The 19,922-nt window shown below is 40.0% G+C and overlaps 1 protein-coding gene across 4 annotated transcripts in view; it reads left to right on the top strand.

Annotated features, from left to right (window-relative positions):
* The window catches only part of LOC132391711 (evC complex member EVC-like), a 72,346-nt gene that overhangs the window by 41,978 nt on the left and 10,446 nt on the right, over positions 1–19,922 (top strand). For 3 of the 4 annotated variants that reach the window (XM_059965264.1, XM_059965266.1, XM_059965267.1), the window contains exons 10-15: positions 4,858–5,006; positions 7,725–7,823; positions 12,875–13,087; positions 13,566–13,675; positions 15,329–15,539; positions 16,719–16,919. In XM_059965264.1, coding sequence (XP_059821247.1) covers positions 4,858–5,006; positions 7,725–7,823; positions 12,875–13,087; positions 13,566–13,675; positions 15,329–15,539; positions 16,719–16,919 — 983 coding nt within the window. The remainder of the gene's footprint in view (positions 1–4,857; positions 5,007–7,724; positions 7,824–12,874; positions 13,088–13,565; positions 13,676–15,328; positions 15,540–16,718; positions 16,920–19,922) is intronic. The other variant, XM_059965265.1, reaches the window with a different exon arrangement.

Raw genomic sequence — 19,922 nt, 5'->3', positions numbered from 1 at the left:
AAGCCTTTTGTGAATGTTTATGGTGAGAAACACTTTGGACTCTTCTTTCATCTCCATCTGTAGGTAGGCTTCAACTAAGTCCACTTTGCTAAAATGTTTCCCTCCAGAAAGGTTTGCCAAGATATCCTCTATCTTAGGCAGAGTACTGGGTTGATAGTGACTTTAACATCACCACAGATCCTGACAGACCCATTTTTCTTGGCTACTAGAATGACTGGCATTGCCCATGGGTTGCAAACAACCATGGAAAGAATTCCTTCAATGCCCATGCGATCTAATTCACTGGCTGCTTTATCGCAGATGGCATAAGGAACTGGACAGACTTTGTAAAACATGGGTGTGGCATTTTCATTTAACACTATTTTACCCTTGAGCTGTTTGAGATTTTCAGCGCCATTCTTGAACACAGCTGTAGCATCATCCAGTACTTTCATTAACTTGCTTTCAGATGACTCTTGCAGAAGATGTGACATTCAAGTAGTGGACGGATCTTCAATCAAGTTGTAGTTGTCTCAGACAATCATGCTCCTACTACACTGCCCCTCCTGTTTTCATCACATACAAGTCCAATGTGACTTGTTGGTTGTTATATTTCATTGTTACTAATGTCATTCCCATAAGCGTTACCCTTTTCTCCATTATAGGTTCTTAGTTGGATATCTACAGGCTTCTGTTCAGTATCATTTTAATTAATTTGCTGTTCACTTCTGGTGTAAGTATCGCTAGGCTCATTTTACTTTTCACAATATAAATCTGAAGGCTACCCAGTCCTGTGTCACACTCATCATAATCAGATTTGTAGTCAAAAGGATGCAGTTTAATGCCATTTTTGAACTTGCAATTTGACATTTCATCGATTTCTCTTCCCTGTACAGTTCATTTATTTCTGTCTGCCTGACATGCTCTTTTATGTGTCCTACTTTGCTGCATTTTCTGCAAGTTTTGCCTTTAAACCTCTATTGGTCTGGTTAACGTGAGCCCCTGCTATGACAGTAGCTCAATTTGTTTGGCCAGGCTGGTTTCTGTTTCGATGTTGCAACTTTGTTCACACTCACTTTTATTCTTAACTGCAACTCAATTGCATCTCTATCTGCTGTTTCCATTGATGAAGCGATTTCACCTGCTCTTTTAAATGTGAGGTGTGTTTCAGGTAGGAGCCATTTTTGAAAGCTTTCTTACGAGATTCCACAAACTAAACGATTTCCCTGTGCATCATTAAGCCTATCATTGAACTGATAATGCTCAACTTCTTCAATTCAGCAATGTGCATTGAAATGGACTCCTCTTCCTTTTGAGTCCACTTTATGAAACCTAAAGTATTCTTCAATTAACAATGGTTTTGGCTCTAAATGTTCCTGCGTTACTTTCACAGTATCAGCAAAGTTCATTTTGGATGGTTTGGTTGGAGCTGTTAAACTTTGAGGTAAACTATATGCACTCACTTTTCATTTGCTTTAAAATATTGCTCAATTCACTCAGTATATATTAGCCAATTATCTGCTGTGCAATTGAACACATCTATCTTTCTGATGTAGCCAGCCATTTCTGCCCTTCTTAAAAAATCTTTGATTATTATCAGCCCATATATCTGTTATGAACGCGCAAATTTGTCCATTTTCTGTTTTTTTTTCCAATTCAAGTGTCTCGCTGCGCTTTTTAAAAAAAACTTGAACATGTTGCTTCACTTCAACAGGTTCATTTAAAACTTGCTCCTCACCACTGTTATGTTTGTAACTCCAAAACATTAAAATTAATTGAAAGAGAAACAAGGGAGCCCAAGAGATGGGTATACAGTAAACTGTTTTTTTTAAACCTTTAATGAAGTGCACACTTATGACATGGTAGTGTGATGATGCATGCCATTCACATAGTTCTACATGTTACCCGCAATGCATTATATAAACAAAGAATGCTTAATCAAACAATGTATTTATAATATTACTCAAATATTGCCAAAATATTACATGCACAACTAAGCTGTATATCTGTCTAAATGGGTTTCTAGTTCAGTAAATCTCTATGGCCTCATGAGATGTGTTCTAGGGAAGCAAGATAAGTAATCTATGGGGCTGTCACTGAGATTTTTTAATTTTGCTGATGACATGTGAGGTGCCAGAAGGGAAGAATGGATAATGCAGGTAATTCCAAAATTCTAACATAAATTGTAATAATGTGTTGGGGAAAAAATCTTAAGGAATCACAATCAACATTGTGTTTAATTTCACTGGCAAATGTCAGGAAATACGTTTTATGGCAGCAATACACTGTGATGCATATTTTTTTTTAAATAGATTACAATTGAAAATGTATTTATATTTACAATTTAAATTAAATAAGTAGTGCAAAAAGAGAGTAAAAACTAGAGAGAAAGTGTACAAGGGTCCATAGTCCATTCTGAAATCGGATGGGGAAGAAACTGTTCCTGAGACCTCGAGTGTCTGTCTTCAGCCTCCTGTAGTTCCCCCTTGATGGTAACAATAAGAGGGCATGTCCCAGGTAATGGAGGATGCCACCTTTTTGAGGCATTGCCTTTTGAAGATGTCCTCAAAAACGTGGAGGCCAGTGCCTATGATGGCGCTGGCTAAATTTCCAACTTTCTGCAGCTTTTTCTGATCCTGTGCAGTGGCCTCTCCATACCAGCTAGTGATGCAACCAGTTAGAAGGCTGTCCATGGTTCATCTGTAGATATTTGACAGAGTCTTTGGTGACATATCGGTTTTCCTCAAAAGGGTATGATTAACATATATCTGGAAAAGCATGGTATTTATCTCTACTTGTCAACATATTTTGGTTAGTGAACTCCTGTCTGACCAACTTGACTGAGTGTTGTGCAGTTGGTATAGTCTACATGGACCTTATTAGTCAGGGCATGAAGTATAAGAACAAGGAAGTTACGTGACAACTTTACAGAACATTGGTTTGACTACTGTGTATGTTTCTGGTCACCACACTCTGGGAAGGACATGGTTCATTTGGAGAAGATGCAGAAGAAATTCATCAGGATGGTGAATTTGATTCAGTCTCCCAGTTCTGAGAGTGGATAGGTGGGGTTTTCCAGCAGAAGAGGCTGAAGAAAGAATTCAAACTTGAGAGATTTAAACAGAGCAAGGATATGTAAAGCATGAAGGCACACATTTAGGATAAATGGTAAGAATTTTAGAAGTGATCTAAGGAATATTTTTCAAAAAGATGGTTTGAATCTGAAGCACTCTGCCTGAATGAATTGTGCAGGCAGGTACCCTCACCATATTTAAATATCTACATGAATATTGGCATTACTAAGCAATAGAAGACTGTAGGGTATACTAATCCCTTTCATAGTCCTTGATCTGTGGGTTATTAATATGTGCTTGATGATCAGCCAAAGGGCCTATTTTATGCTGATTGCCTTTATGACTATAATTATGTTATGTAAATTTCTAAGTCTGCTGTTTAAGCTGCCTTTGAAATGCTCACATTCAAAGCTGACACTCAGTGTTAAAGCAAGAAACTATTCCTTAATTTTCCTGATTTCTTGCTGTAGCAAAATGTCTTCATTCGAAGAATGGTGTTTTTTGGCTTTTTAGGCCAATTTATCTATGGCCTCTGCTTATCTCCTTCCAGAGAATAGTACAGAAATTCAAAGCAAATAACTTGGATTCTGCTTCAAGCCAGCCTTGATCACGTTTCTGCATGGAAGGTTAGTTAGGAAGATTCAGTCGTTGGGTATTAATATTATAGTAGTAAAATGGATTCAACAGTGGCTGGATGGGAGATGCCACAGAGTAGTGGTGGATAACTGTTTGTCAGGTTGGAGGCCGGTGACTAGTGGTGAGCCTCAGGGATCTGCACTGGGTCCAATGTTGTTTGTCGTATACATTAATGATCTGGATGATGGGGTGGTAAATTGGATTAGTAAGTATGCAGTTGATACTAAGGTAGGTGGTGTTGTGGATAATGAAGTAGGTTTTCAAAGTTTGCAGAGAAATTTAGGCCAGTTAGAAGAGTGGGCTGAAAGATGGCAGATGGAGTTTAATGCTGATAAGTGTGAGGTTCTACATTTTGGTAGGAATAATCCAAATAGGACATACATGATAAATGGTAGGGCATTGAAGAATACAGTAGAACAGAGTGATCTAGGAATAATGGTGCATAGTTCCCTGAAGGTGGAATCTCATGGATAAGGTGGTGAAGAAAGCTTTTGGTATGCTGGCCTTTATAAATCAGAGCATTGAGTATAGGAGTTGGGATGTAATGTTAAAATTGTACAAGGCGTTAGTAAGGCCGAATTTGGAGTATTGTGTACAGTTCTGGTCACCAAATTATAGGAAAGATGTCAACAAAATAGAGAGTACAGAGAAGATTTACTAGAATGTTACCTGGGTTTCAGCACCTAAGTTACAGGGAAAGGTTGACAAAGTTAGGTCTTTATTCTTTGGAGCATAGAAGGTTGAGGGGGGACTTGATAGAGGTACTTAAAATTATGAGGGGGATAGATAGAGTTGACATGGATAGGCTTTTTCCATTGAGAGTAGGGGAGATTCAAACAAGGGGATATGAGTTGAGACTTATGGGGTAAAAGTTTAAGGGTAACATGAGGGGGAATTTCTTTACTCAGGGAGTGGTAGCTGTGTGGAATGAGCTTCCAGTAGAAGTGGTAGAGGCAGGTTCGGTATTGTCATTTAAAGTAAAATTGGATAGGTACATGGACAGGAAAGGAATGGAGGGTTATGGGCTGAGAGCAGGTCGGTGGGACTAGGCGAGGACTAGAAGGGCCGAGATGGCCTGTTTCCGTGCTGTAATTGTTATATGGTTTACTATGGTTAAAAAAGCAGGTCCCTAATTTACACCTGCATATAATATAAATATTTCTTTTAGAATTTACCAAGCAGACAAAAGACATCATTTTGGGAATGAAGAAACGGCGGAGGACCCTGTTGAATAGACTTGAAAAGACACAAAGGGAGCATGCTGCAAATCTGATGGACAAGGCTAGGAGAATATTTGCTCCAGATGACTTTATTAAGGTTAGACTGTAACTACTTGCAATTTGAATGTCAATTGAACTTTCTGTCTGCAGCAAGAAGGTACAAAAAGGAGTAACTTTCCAATGGACTGAGCTTCAGCAAGTTCACTTTTCATTTATTCACTGATCTAATCCACCTGTTTTGCATTAACTTACTGCCCGTGTTGGACTGTCCCATTAGCAAACAGCAAAATGAATGGCTCCGTAGTGGAGTTGAGGACTTGGCTATGAGGTGAACTACCCTGAGCCAAAGATGAGACTGGACCTAATTAGGAGAGGAGAAATAACTGTTGAGTTCCCATGACAACTAAGCTAAAAGCTTTTGGCTCAACCTATATTCCACCTTGAGTCTCTTCTCAAATCTACTAGTGTGCTAAGGTGGTCCCATTGGTATAGTCCACTCTCTGGGAAAGGGAGACTAGGAAGGGGACAAATATGAACTTGCAGCTGCTCTCTACGTTCTGAGGAGCCCTGCTGTGCCTAGGGCCATGCTTAGAAAAGTTTCTGAGCAGTTGTGTTTTTAGACAGCAACCAACGCTAAAAGTCGGATTTTTATTATTTGTTGCTATCTAAAAAAAACTGCTATCTTCTTTATCCAAAACTATTGCATTTAGTTATCATTCAAACAGCAAAGATTTCTAAAGGCAGTGTAACATTTAAAAAAATTTTATTTTTGTTTTGTATGCTTATTTGCTATCTTATAAGTGCTAAACATGCCTTATGCTGCTTATGACTGTTGGTACTGTATTTTGCATCTTGGCACCAGAGGAACGCCAGATCGTTTTGCTATATTCAGTGTTATTCATGTTTGGTTGAGTGACAATTAAGATCAAACTTGAATTTAAAAAGTTCAAATGGAATTTTATTTCAGAAGTTGTGCAAAATAGTATGAAGAGACATTTTTACGACAAGCTTACGTGGGCAATGCAGTTGTAGGTTGATAATTCGCAAAACCCTTTGGAAGATTTGATATCGTGAGTGCAGGCGATCATTTGAATTACAGGCAGTCCCCGAGTTACGAGTGTCCGACTTACGGACAACTCATACTTATGAATGGAGGGAGGAGAATGGTGTCCACCATTTTAAGTTGCATCACGACGCCATCTGCCATTTTACGTCGTTGCCGTTAACACTGTGCTGAGTGTGTAACTTTGTATTTGGCTTAAATATTTCTTAGCGAGATTCACCCTGAACCCCCCCCCCCCACCCCTTTTCCAGTCAGCACCGCCCCACTTGTCCCATTTAATCTGTCTCAGTGCAGGTAGACTTTGGGACCTGGAGCAGCACAAGACCCGCCACCCGCGACTGCTGCTGTATTTTTTTTTATTAAGTGCGATCGTGAACAATAGCCAGATCAGAAATGCTGATCAAGTCAGCTAGTTCCTAAAGAGAACTCTGATAGGCCAATCAGACAGTTCACTGCTGCTCTGCGATAAAACATAAAATCCGCAGTTTTCTGTTATGTTGACAGAAAACAATTGCGATTGAAAATAAAGTGGAAATAATAAAGTGATCGGAAAGAGGTGAAATGCCATCAGTCATTGGAAAAGCTTTAGGCTACAGTCGGTCAACAATCGGAACAATTTTAAAGGATACAGGTAAAGGATAAAGTGAGAATAATGGAGCATGTGAAAGGCCCTGCCCCGATGAAAGCTTATTATAACTAAGCAAAGCAGTGGTTTAATTATTGAAATATATACATTTCTTGTGTTTTATATGCATAGAAAGGTAAAATATATACTATATACTAAGACAAACGTTTGACTAATTGATAAATAATACCGGGTGTACCTGTTCCAATTTACGTACAAATCCGACTTAAAGACGGACTCAGGAACGGAACTCGTATGTAACTTGGGGACTGCCTGTATTTTGTTGTATTTTACATCAACAGTGTTTAGCCTTAAAACAAAGCATTGTAGTTTTAAAGTATAAAGAGCTGGCAGATAATTTGACAATTTATTTAAAGATGAATACACAGATTATGAGTGTACAATTAGTAATATTTCTGGGCAATTTTTTTGGCAACTGACAACCCTCATTCACCATTGTTACTGGATGGCTAAGAGTAAACTGCATAATGTTAATTATTCTATCCAAATAACTGCATTATATGACTGATTATGGTTGCAAAATCTAATCCTCCAATTTTTTGTTCATAAATAGAAAGCTGGAGGTGGTGACTGTTGTTCTTACCTTCATGCAGCATGTAGCGATTACTTGAAAGCAAACCAAAACCGCTGGGAGACTGAGTACAGGAGTTCACACTTTGGCATTCAAATTAGTGTAATTGAGCATAATTAGTGGTCAACAAAAAAATATATCATTCCCCACCTCACTTGTTCTCAAATAAACTAAACTAACTAGAACAAAGCTTCTAGCCCGGCCCAACCCACGTGACAAGTTGCCCATAATAAAAACACAAAATACAACACAGACAGACAGAAAAGATACCTGACTCCTACACAGCATTTCATGATATAAAAAGACAATTCTTTATATTCGTATGTGTTTAGTTAGTAGATAGTATACAATTCCATTGAGGCAATAACAATGCTAATTTTTAATTGATAATATCCATTCACTTGTTTAATTTCTTCACATGGTTTTTGTCCAATTGAGGTATAACTTAATTCTAACTTAGCAGGTAGTGAAATAAAGTTAGTGGAGTAGTTTACTGATCCTGCAGCACATAATATTATAACTGTGAACTTGATAGAGTTATCATGAACTTGAGGAACGTAACAGGCAGATTCGCAGTGAAATGGAGGATGAAGAAGATCATAACGATGCAAAGGCAGTTACTGAACTGTGGAAGGTGAGTCTAGAGAATTCATTTACACCCCTGCAACTAATCCACTTTTGCTAAAGTATTCAGAGGTTTGGTTGGTGGATGTTTTGGCACTGAATAAGTTGTGAGAAGCATTTAAGTTTGGAGAGAGACATTTCTGGATTAAACAGTGAGAGATTTTGCAATTTATATTTCATTAGTGGGAGAAGTTGGAATGATCCATGCCTCCTTTAGCTTCTTCACAACTTACTCGTTTTAATCATGGTTCTTTTAGCATTTACTGATGTTTTCATCATTAACATCATGATTAAATGCTTACAAAGTAGTAGTCTTAATAAATAGTAACAAAAGTGTGGGAAATACTCAGCAGGGCAAGAACACATTGTGAAGAGGACAATGAAGTTAACACCTGTCATATGGGTACAGTTTTGGTTGTCCTACTGAAGGAAGGATGTCATTGAATTGGAGAGGTGCAAAAATATTTGCAAGGATATTGCCAGGACTGATGGGATTGGATTACCAGGAGAGGCTGAATAGGCTGCAATTTTTTCCACAGAGCATAGGAGGCTGAGGACTGACCTTATAGAATTTTGTTTAACTGTGAAGGGCAAAGGGAAGATGAATATCTAAAGTCTTTGAGTCCAAAACGAAGGGGTATATTTTTAAAGGAGAGCGGACAGATCGAGAAGGGACTTGGGCAATTTTTGCCATACGGAGGCTGGCAGGTATATGGAATAAGCTTCTGGAGGAACTAGTGGAGGTAGATACAACTGCATTATTTAAAAGGATAGAAAAGGTTTAGAGGGATGAGGGCCCAACACGGGCAAATGGGGCGGGTCCAATTAGGCAAGTTGGTCAACAGGGATAGATTGGAACTAAGGGCCTCCATAGGTACTACTTATCTCTCTCTCATCCTTCAGTGGCTTTTTTTTTGCTTCGCATTCCAAAATGTGCAGACTCTTCCGTTTCAAGAGTTTATTATAATTGTTGATGAAATGTAAATACAGGCCCTTCGGCCCACAAAGCTGTGCCAAACATGTCCTTACCTTAGAACTACCTAGGCATTCCCATAGCCCTCTATTTTTCTAAGCTCCATGTATCCATCCAGGAGTCTCTTAAAAGACCCTATTGTTTCTGCCTTCATCACCGCAACTGACAACCTATTCCACGCACTCACCGCTCAGTGTTTAAAAAAAAACTTACCGCTGATATCTCCTCTGTACCTACTTCCAAGCACCTTAAAACTGTGCCCTCACGAGCTAGCCATTTCAACCCTGGGGAAAAGCCTCTGACTATCCACACGATCAATGCCTCTCATTATCCTGTACACCTCTATCAGGTCGCCTCTCATCCTCCGTCGCTCCAAGGAGAAAAGGCCAAGTTCACTCAACTTATTCTCATTAGGCATGCTCCCTAATCCAGGCAACATCCTTATAAATCTCCTGTGCACCCTCTCTATGGTTTCCACGTCCTTCCTATAGTGAAGTGAACAGAATTGCACACAGTACTCCAAGTGGTGTCTGTCCAGGTTCCTTTATAGCTGCAACATTACCTCTCGGCTCTTAAACTCAATCCCACAATTGATGAAAGCCAATGCACTGTATGCCTTCTTATCCATAGAATCAACCTGCATAGCAGCTTTGAGTGTCCTATGGACTCAGACCCCAAGATCCCTCTGATCCTCCACACTGCCAAGGGTCTTGCTATTAATGCTATACTTTGCCATCATATTTGACCTACCAGAATTAACCACCTCACACTTATCTGGGTTGAACTCCATCTGCCACTTCTCAGCCCAGTTTTGCATCCTATCTATGTCCCGCTGTAACCCCTGACAGCCCTCCACACTATCCACAACACACCCAACCTTTGTCATCAGCAAATTTACTAACCCATCCATCCACTTCATCATCATCCAGGTCATTTATAAAAATCACAAAGTAGAGGTCCCAGAACAGATCCCTGAGGCACACCACTGGTCACTAGCCTCTATGCAGAATATGACCAGTCTACAACCACTGTTTGCCTTCTGTGGGCAAGCCAGTTCTGGATCCACAAAGCAATGTCCCCTTGGATCCCACGCCTCTTTACTTTCTCAATAACCCTTGCATGGGGTACCTTCTCAAATACCTTGCTGAAATCCATATACACTGCAACCTACTACTCTTCCTTCATCAATGTGTTCAGTCACATCCTCAAAAAATTCAATCAGCCTCATAAGGAGTGACCTGCCTTTGACAAAGCCATACTGACTATTCCTAATTGAATTACATCTCTCCAAATGTTCATAAATCCTGCCTCTCAGGATCTTCTCCATCAACTTACCAACTACTGAAGTAAGACTCACTGGTGTATAAATTTTTAGGCTATCCCTACTCCTTTCTTGAATAAGGGAACAATATCTGCAACCCTCCAATCCTCTGAAGCCTCTCCCGTCCTCATTGATGAAGTGAAGATCATTTCCAGAGGCTCAGCAATCTCCTCCCTTGCTTCCCACAGTGGCCTGAGGTACATCCCGTCCGGTCCCAGTGACTTATCCAACTTGATGCTTTCCAAAACCTCCAGCACATCTTTTTTCTTTAATACCTACATGTTCAAGCTTTTCAGTCTGCTGCAAGTCAGCACTACAATCACCAAGATCCTTTTCTGTAGTGAATACTGAAGCAAAGTACTTATTTAGTGCCTCTGCCATCTCCTCCAGTTCCATACACACTTTTCCACTGTCACACTTGATTGGTCCTATTCTCTCACGTCTTATCTGCTTGCTCTTCATATACTTGTAGAATGCCTTTGGGTTTTCCTTAATCCTGTCCGCCAAGGGCTTCTCATGGCCCCTTCTGGCTCCCCTAATTTCATTCTTAAGCTCCTTCCTGCTAGCCTTATAATCTTCTAGATCTCTATCATTACATAGTTTTTTGAACCTTTTGTAAGCTCTTCTTTTCTTCTTGACTAGATTTACAACAGCCTTTGTACACCACGGTTCCTGTACCCTACCATACTTTCTATCCCGTTGGAATGTTTCTACGCAGAACCACATGCAAATATCCCCTGAACATTTGCCACATTTCTTCCATTCGTTTCTCTGAGAACATCTGTTTACAATTTATGCTTCCAATTTCCTGCCTGATAGCTTCATATTTCCCCTTACTCCAATTAAACATTACCCCAACTTGTCTGTTCCTATCCCTCTCCAATGCTATGGTAAAGGAGATAGAATTGTGATCACTATCTCCAAAATGCTGTCCCACTGAGAGACCTGACACCTGACCAGGTTCATTTCCCAATACCAGATCATATACCAGGTATATGGATGAGAGGGGTGTGGAGGAATATGGCCCAGGTGCAGGTCAGTAGGACTAGGCAGAAAAATGGTTCGGCACAGCCAAGAAAGGCTAGAAGGCCTGTTTCTATGGTTCTAAGTACAGCCTCTCCTATTGTAGGCTTATCTATGTATTGTGTCAAGAAACCTTCCTGAACACACCTAACAAATTCCACACCAAATAAACCCCTCACTCTAGGGAGTTGCCAATCAATATTTGGGAAATTAAAATCTCCCACCACAACAACCCTGTTATTATTACTCCTTTCCAGAATCTGTCTCCCTTATCTGCTCTTCGATGTCCCTGATACTATTGGGTGGTTTATATATTTAAAAAAACACCCAGTAGAATTATTGACCCCTTTGGATTCCTAACTTCCACCCACAGACAACCCCTCCATGACTTCCACCTTTTCTGCAGCCATGATACTATCTCTGATCAACAGTTCCACGCCCCCACCTCTTTTGCTTCCCTCCCTGTCCTTTCTGAAACATCTAAAGTCTGGCACTTGAAGTAGCCATTCCTGGCCCTGCACATTCTATGTCTCTGTAATGGCCACAACATCATATCTCGAAGTGATGATCCACGCTCTAAGCTCGTCCGTTTTATTCATAATACTCCTCACATTAAAATAGACACGTCAAACCATCAGTCTGAGTGCGTCCCTTCTCTATCAGCTGCTGTTGTGATGGAAGTAACTGGTTCTTTGAGTCTCAACAGTAGAGGCCTGGACACACACAGTTTTAATAATAAGGAATTTATTATTAAAGGGGAAGTCGGGTCAACACAAGCAATTACAATACACAGGAAGCGGTGTGGGGACAGAGTACGGTTACACAAACAAAGAACAAGGGAAAAGCACTACAACAGCTATCCCCCTTGACCTTGGATAGCTGCAGCTCCCTTACCAGGACAAACATAGACCTTCCCAAGCATAAATCAATGCACTTACCTCCAATGAGGTGGTCTGTAAGAGAGGGCGAGCCAAGGCCAAGTCTCACCTTTTAAAGCATGGGCCTGGGCGAGATAATCCAATTAAGGTGACTAATAATTTAGGTGTGCACTGATTAGTTGGTAGGGACCAAATGTTGATTGGCATGTGGTGTGTCCTCCTACCAGCCAGGTGGCAGTGCGTCTGTCAAGTGGCCGGTATCTCTGGATACACCTGCCTATCCCTTTCACACTGTCTCCAAGCTTTCTCTATTTGTGACCCAACCTCACTTTCCTCCATTACTTCAGGTCGGTTCCCAACCCCAGCAATTTTAGTTTAAACTCTCCCCAATAGCTTGGATTAATTCCATTAGGTAAAGGAGTTTAAATTAAGTTCCCATTGTATGCTATGAATAACAGTTTGGGGAAGCTTTTCTATCATTAATTGCTTTCTAGAGGGGCAGGACAGTATGCTTGCATCCCTTGTTGCTAATTTTATTAATATATTTCTGAGGATAATTTTTATGATTTCTTTCTGTGCATGCAAGGTGTCATTCACTGGAAGCATAAATTTTAAATATAGACATGAGCTGCCTGTGAGTTTTGAATTTAATTAGGTCAAATGTTTCTGCATTTGAGTTCTTTAGTGGGTCAATCTCCAAATTGTTTCCCTTAAGTGAAAAGAAAATTTCATTTCTGTAAGTTACAGACATTTACATGAGGTGATAGGATATGGATTTCAATCTGCCAAGTTTGTGCAAAAGGTACATGTTATTTGCTCTTTGCCTTGAAATTGCTTTAGTAATTTTACCACATTATACGAAGCAGAACCTGCACTGTACTTCATCGCAGACTGTGGACAAATTGATCGAGGAGTTTTTTTCAGAAACTCTACCAAACCTCACTGAAGTATCTTCATCTGCAATGGAAGCCTTGAGAAGCCAAATGCAGCAAGAGCTACGAGCAAGCAGCCAGGCGGCAGAAGAAGAGAGAAAATGGCATTTGACATTGTTCCAAGAAAAATTGGTCCAAATGAAGCAGGTACATGAAATAAATGATGGTGTACAGCCTTGTATTTATTTATTTGAAGATACAGTGTGAAGAGGAAAATGGAATGTGGAAAAGGCCCTTCTGGCCCTTTGGGCCTCATCACCCAGCAACTCCCAACATCCCTAATTTAACCATAACCTTTGTCACAGGTCATACTCTTCTGCTGTTATGTCCATATCCTCACCTTGTCTATAATCTGTCATACAACTGAGGAGGTGATCTGTACAGATTGCAGCCTTTTCTATTTTTATAACCACTTGTAAGTATTCAAATTCACTGGGTGGGATAATTTTGGTTTCATTTACAATGGCTAAATGACCTTTACATCATACAAGCAGTGCTTTTCACAAGAAGTTATGAAAAATTAAGTTTTGAAAGCAAACTTGCTAACATTGTGTAACTGAGGTTTTTATATATTCTGAAATGGGTATTTTTTAATTGTATTTATCCCTTCTATTGCAAAATATAGGAATGGCTAAATGAGAAAGCACTAAATTCAGCTAAACAGAAACACCTGGTTGACTATCAGGAACAGATAATTCAGAACTTCCTACTGAAGCAGACTGCACTGGATGAGAAGTGAGTATGAGAGTTGTTATGTATGCATGGTAAGGTTATGACACTCAGTCATTTTGTTGATAGGTTCTCTATTCTCTTGATTTACTTTGGTCTCCTTAATAATTAATTTTCTGTGTCCCACACTGAAAGCAGTTCTAGTCCTAGCATTGATATCAAATCTGTGTCCTTATGAAATGTGAAGATTTTGTTTGCTCTTCTGCTGCAGTGTCTAGTCCATCCATCATCTTGTAGGTTGTTCCTCCTTAAGCAATTTAGCCTTCATTGCCATCTCTCATTTCCAGAGTTAGGACCTTGGGCATCTGTCCATGGGTCTGCTATCTGTCTACTTGATGTGTGAGACCCAACTCCAATTCCCCTTGTTGCTGCGAACTCCAAGCTTGATCTTCTGTATTCCATTCCCATTGGTCCTTATGATCCGCAATCCACCTAAAATTCCCTGTTTACTTCACAAATACAGAGCCAGAGGAAGAGAGGTCTTGTGCAATATAAGTGACTTATAAGTGACTTATATAAGTGACTTATAGTTTGTGTGGTAGAACAAGAAAACTTCAAAGCCTTATCTGTCATGTATACTGCCTTGGGCCTTGAGAGTTAAGTTGCACAGTAAGGGGCCACTGCACACAATTGGTGAGAGTTGTCTTTACAGGCAATGTGTTGAGTCCATTGCAAGTTTGTCTAACAGTGCTGTTAGTGACCTCCATTGGGATCTTTGCCTATTACAGTTATTTTTTATTTCTTTTGTTTTTCTTTTAGTCCTTACCCACTGATGCTACTTTTTATCACACTCCGTTGACTATATATTTCATGAAGCTTAAAGAATGAGAATGTTTATGCTATTGATTATACCTCAATCTGTCCTTTTGCTTCAGCAGATTGAATCTTAGGAATCGAGTTTGTTAGCTTGAGAGAGGACAATGTTGACCAAGCCATCACAGAATTTCCTAACTTGTAATCAGAGTCTGGTTTAATATCACCTGCATATGTTGTGAAATTTGTTAATTTTACGGCAGCAATACAATGAAATACATGATAAATATCATTAAGAGTGAGTGTGTGTGTATAAAAAAGTTAAAATAAGTAGTGCAAAAGAACAGAAATTTAAGAAGTAGTGAGGTAGTGTTCATGGGTTCAATGTCCATTTAGAAATTGGATGGCAGAGGGGAAGAAGCTGTTCCTGAGTCACTAAGTGCATGCCTTCAGGCTTCTGTACCTCCTTCCTGATGGTGATAGTGTGAAGAGGGCATGTATGTCCTGGGTGGTGGGAAACCTTAATGATGAATGCAGCTTTCCTAAGGAAATTCAAGTTGGATCATAAGATTATTTCATTCTCCCAAATAGACCTCAATTTAACAATAAATCTGAAAGATGATACATCAGCCACTATTTGTTACTGCCAAAGGTATTGTTTCAGGTTGGAATCTCAAGTCAAGGAGGGGAATTTGATTTCTTTTAATTTTGAGCTAAGCTGCCTCTATTTTTCTTCTGAGTGATTCCCTTCATAAAACAAACTGTTAAATATGTCCTCACTTCTGCTGATCCTAATCCAACTTAAATATCATAGTTCCTTCATCATAAGAATGGTAATATTTAAGATTTAACATTTGCTTGAATAAGCTACATAGATGTAACTGCTTTTCATGTTTAATCTCTCAGGATTTCTAACCACATTGTGCTGGAACATAAGACAGCTTTACAGTCTGTGGTTAGATGGTTAACTCTGAGGCATCTTGGTCTAATGACTCTCAAGGAAATGAAGCTTTACAAGACAAAATGTCAGATGGATGAACTAGGAGAACAGCGATTAAAAGAACTTCCGATTTGGGATGAGCATGAAGACGAAAGCAAGAAACTAAGGGACAATCTGGTATCAGTATACGTTCACCAAACCTACTTCCAATAAATAACTCGGATTTTCTGCTGCACTTCAAATATTTCTGTCTTATTTGTGCAATGTTTAGATTAGCTATTTTTTAAAATAAGGATTTTATTGTCAGTGCACAACTAAAATAATTCCTGGCCTAGAATTTTCTGTTTTGAGGAGCAGCTAACTGGTGTTTCCTTTGGAGAAAAGGAGGCTGAGGGTGATAAAATTAATAAAATATATATACAGTTATTTTGAGAAGCCTTGACAGATTAAACAGTTATAATCCATTTCTCTTAGAAGAATCACTCATAAGAGGACATAAGCTTATTTGTCAGTAAGTTTTGCAGTGTGTTGAGAAAAATGTATAACACTCACTAAGTGTTAGAGATGGGCTCACAGCTTCAAAAGAAGATGGAGAAAGTTGCTGAATAGTCACTTGAAGAGCCATAACCTGCAGGACCAAGAGCTGGGAAGTGGGATTGACCCAAGGTCCATCTTTGCTCGCCATCCTTCTATATCATAAACTTCCTTTGTTCACAAGTTGACATAAGATTGTTCTGGTTTGGCACAGCACGCTCTCAGAGTATATGAAAAGTACAGTAAACTGACAGGTCAGCAGAAAAGGTCAATGGGTGCAGTGTTTCTTCACTGTCAGAGATGTATGTGTCCAGGACAAATCATTGCAGACAATAGCCAGCCCACAATCTGTCTTTTCTGAAAGCTCCCTTCTGAAAAGCACTTTTAAGGCCGCTTAAACAAAAACTTCCTTCCATCTTAAAAGTTACTTATCCCAGGCAGTTAAATTTGATTGACCATTCTAGTTACCCCTGCCAACTATCTGTTACCCCTATCAGTGCATTGTAAATACTTTGAACAACTTTTTATAATATTGTTTACATTTTAAGTACAAACGTTTGTACATGGTAGCACTTATGTGCACTTAATTCCACATTCACACTTTAACCTCTAACTTTATTTTGTATGTAATTCTTTATTCCTTATAATTGTTGTATGTTTTTTCTTCGGTTGCACCAAAACACCACAGCAAGTTCCAAAGACACAGTAATGTATCTGGTGAATAAATTTGATCCTCATTGAGTGTGAACCCAAGATGGTACCACTTTTAGCCATTAGATAATTGCACCTGACGTGTTCTGCATTCTATTTATTTTCTGAAAGGTGTCCAGATTGTCGAAAGAAAAAGAGATGTTGTGCCAAGAAACTGAATCGCTGCTTCACCAGCAATTCACTGTAGAGTCCAGGGTACTGATGGATCTTTTGCAGCATCACATGCTTCAGGTGATCGGCTGTGCTCTCGTCCAACAAGCCAGAACCAACTCTGCCCAGCAGAACCATATAGATAGCACACATCAACTCAAGGTAATATTCCCCTGAAGCTATCGTCAGTGTCTAAACCAAACACTTGGTTATACTTGGTTGTAGCCAGTATATTGACATTTGTATTGTGTTCATTTTCTGTATTACATCATGCAATCTTTGTTGGAGGTAGTATTATTTAAATATTAACTGAGGATTAATATCAGTCTTTCATAGGATCTTGGTTTTGAATGGAAAGATGAGTTTATGTAGCTAGGACAAGTGTACATGTTAACGCGTTACCTTGTTTTTAAATATCTGCTACCAGAATACCAGAGGGTGACATTGAAGATCATTCTTGCTTTTTTACCAATAGGATAATGTTGATGGCTTGTATTCCAGGCATTTGGGCAATTGAGCAAAAGCAGCCAATTCAATTTCAACCATCTTGCATAATTGCAAAAAGTGAAATTTAAATCTGGTGTAAAATCCACATTATGTATTTGGCTTAGTCAAGGTAGTTTTAAGACAGTTAAATACCTGTGATCTCTGTTGGTACAAAGAAATATGATTCACCTAGCAGGGATGTAAGGAAGAGTGCTTTTATGCAGCAAGTGCTAGCAATCTGCAGTTCTTTGTTTGGGAATGATGGAAACAAAGACATCTTCAAAAGGAAACTGAGTGGAGACTTTCAAGAAGTAGTTTGCAGTGAGATAGGGATACAGCAGGGAAATGAAACTAAATGGATTGTTCTATAAAGACCTGGAATTGAATCATGATCACTGTGTTGAATTTCATAGATATGGAGTTTTTAATACCAGTGAATTCGGGTACTCAGTTCATTAGGTCTTGTAGGATTTTGCTTCCTACAAAGGAAAATCCAACATCATGAATGGCAGTGATGCTTCTCTACTAGATGAACTCAACTTGTGCACATTTTGAAAGGGAGAATAAAACTACAGCTATGAGGATCCCTGCCGCACCCACTGACCCTGTGATCTAAGTCTCGGAGGCTGATGTCAGCCTGGCTTTCAAGAGGGTGAACCCTCACAAGGCAGCAAGACCTGATGAGTACTTGGTAAGGCTCTGAAAATCTGTGCCAAACAGCTGGCAGGGGGATTCAAAGACATTTTCAATCTCTCAGGTCAGATGTTCCCAACCTGCTTCAAAAAGGGAATTAAATTAGTGCCCAAGAAGAGCAGGATGAGCTGCCTCAATGGCTATTGTCCAGTAGGACTCACGCCTATGGTGATGAAATTTTTGAGAGGTTGGTCATGGCTAGAATCAATACCTGTCTTAGGAAGGACCTAAACCCTCTATAATTTGCCCATCACCACAATAGGAACAGAAGACACGATCTCACTGGCCCGCCACTTAGGGCAATATAAATATCTATGTCAGGATGCTATTTATTGACTATAGCTCAGCATTTAATACCATCGTTCCTACAGTCCTGATCAATAAGCTACAGAATCTGAGCCTCTGTACCATCATTCTGCAGTTGGATCCTCTACTTCCTAACAGGAAGACCACAAACTGTGCGGATTGCAAGTAACATCTATACCTCGCTGATAATCAACACTGGCGCTCCACAGGAATGTGTGCTTTGCCCACTGCTCTACACCAATGACTATGTAGCTAGGCATAGCTCAAATGGCTTCTATAAATTTGCTGATGATTTTGTTGTGTTACGTACCCCGTAACTGGGTCACTTATCAGCAAGGATAGAGAGGTCCGTTGAAGTCTATTTTTAACAGTATTTATTGATAAAATACACAAAAATAATATCAATGCAAACATACAGATAATATACGTAGTCAATACTAAATCTAAAAGTGCGGGTATAATAATAATAAGAAATAGTTCTATCGTTGTCTAGGGGATAATGTATTGTCTGATGGAAATATAAAAGTCACTCAAGTTCATTCAAGCTGCAGCTTTTGGTTGGAGAGAGAGACGGAGGTTTAGAACTTGCCCGGTTTTCCGTTTTATGATGTCGATCCTTCGAAATGGCGTCGGTGGTGATCTCTTCCCTAGCTAAGCCGCCTTCCGTGGTAGGGCCTCAATCCCAGGGCAACGGGAAAGGACACACGTGGGCCCTCCACCGGCTATCGCTATTAAACGCTGTCACGGGACTTCTAGCATTTCTCCTGGTGCGTGTCAAGGGCTGTTCCCCAGACCCTCTTTTATCCTGACTCACAGGGTCTCAGATGTCACTCAGGGTGGAATGATGCCATCCCCCAACCAGCCCACGTTGCCTGAGGGCTTCCATGAAGTACAGTACTCAATACACAATTCCGTCTCCAAGAGACAATGACCTGTTCCGTGGCTTTGTATCGCGGAGGCCAGGACATTCCAAACGTCTCTCTCTCATTTCCTGGGTTTCCTGACCTGACTTAATAGCGATCTTGCGATTCTCAAAAAGGAGGGGGGGGGGCACAGGTGTAACAGTTGGCAGAATTTCAGATGGTGACAAAAAGGGCATACAGGAACAAGTTAGCCACCAGTTAGTGGGTGGTACAACAAAGATCAAAGATCAAGGAATTGATTGTGGACTTCAGGCAGGGAAAGATGAGGGAGCACAAACCAATCCTCATAGAGGGATCACAAGTGGAGGGAGTGGTGAATTTCAAGTTCCTGGGTGTCAAAATCTCTGAGGACCTAACCAGGCCTAACCTAACCCTAACCATATTGATGCAGCCATAGAGAAGGCAAAACAGTGGCACACGCAAACTTATACTGATGTATACCATGGAGAATATTCTGACTGGCTGCATCACCGTCTGGTGTGGGGGGTGTGGCTTCTGCACAAGATTAAAATATGTTGCAGAAACTTATAAAATTAGTCAGCTCCATCTTTACTAGCCTCCATAGCATCCAAGATGTCTTCAAGGAGTGGTATCTTAGGAAGATAGCATCCATCGTTAAGGATCCCCACCACCCAGAGCATGCCCTCTTCTCACAGTTATCATCAAGAAGGTACAGAAGCCTGAAGGCACACAATAAGTGATTCAGGATCAACTACTTCCCCTCTGCCATCTGATTTCTAAATGGACACTGAAACCC

The sequence above is a fragment of the Hypanus sabinus genome, chromosome 3 (assembly GCF_030144855.1).
Source record: "Hypanus sabinus isolate sHypSab1 chromosome 3, sHypSab1.hap1, whole genome shotgun sequence".
NCBI classification, from domain to species: Eukaryota; Metazoa; Chordata; class Chondrichthyes; order Myliobatiformes; family Dasyatidae; genus Hypanus; species Hypanus sabinus.
The sequence above is the reverse complement of the archived record's forward strand: the minus strand, read 5'-3'. Positions and strand labels throughout refer to the sequence as shown.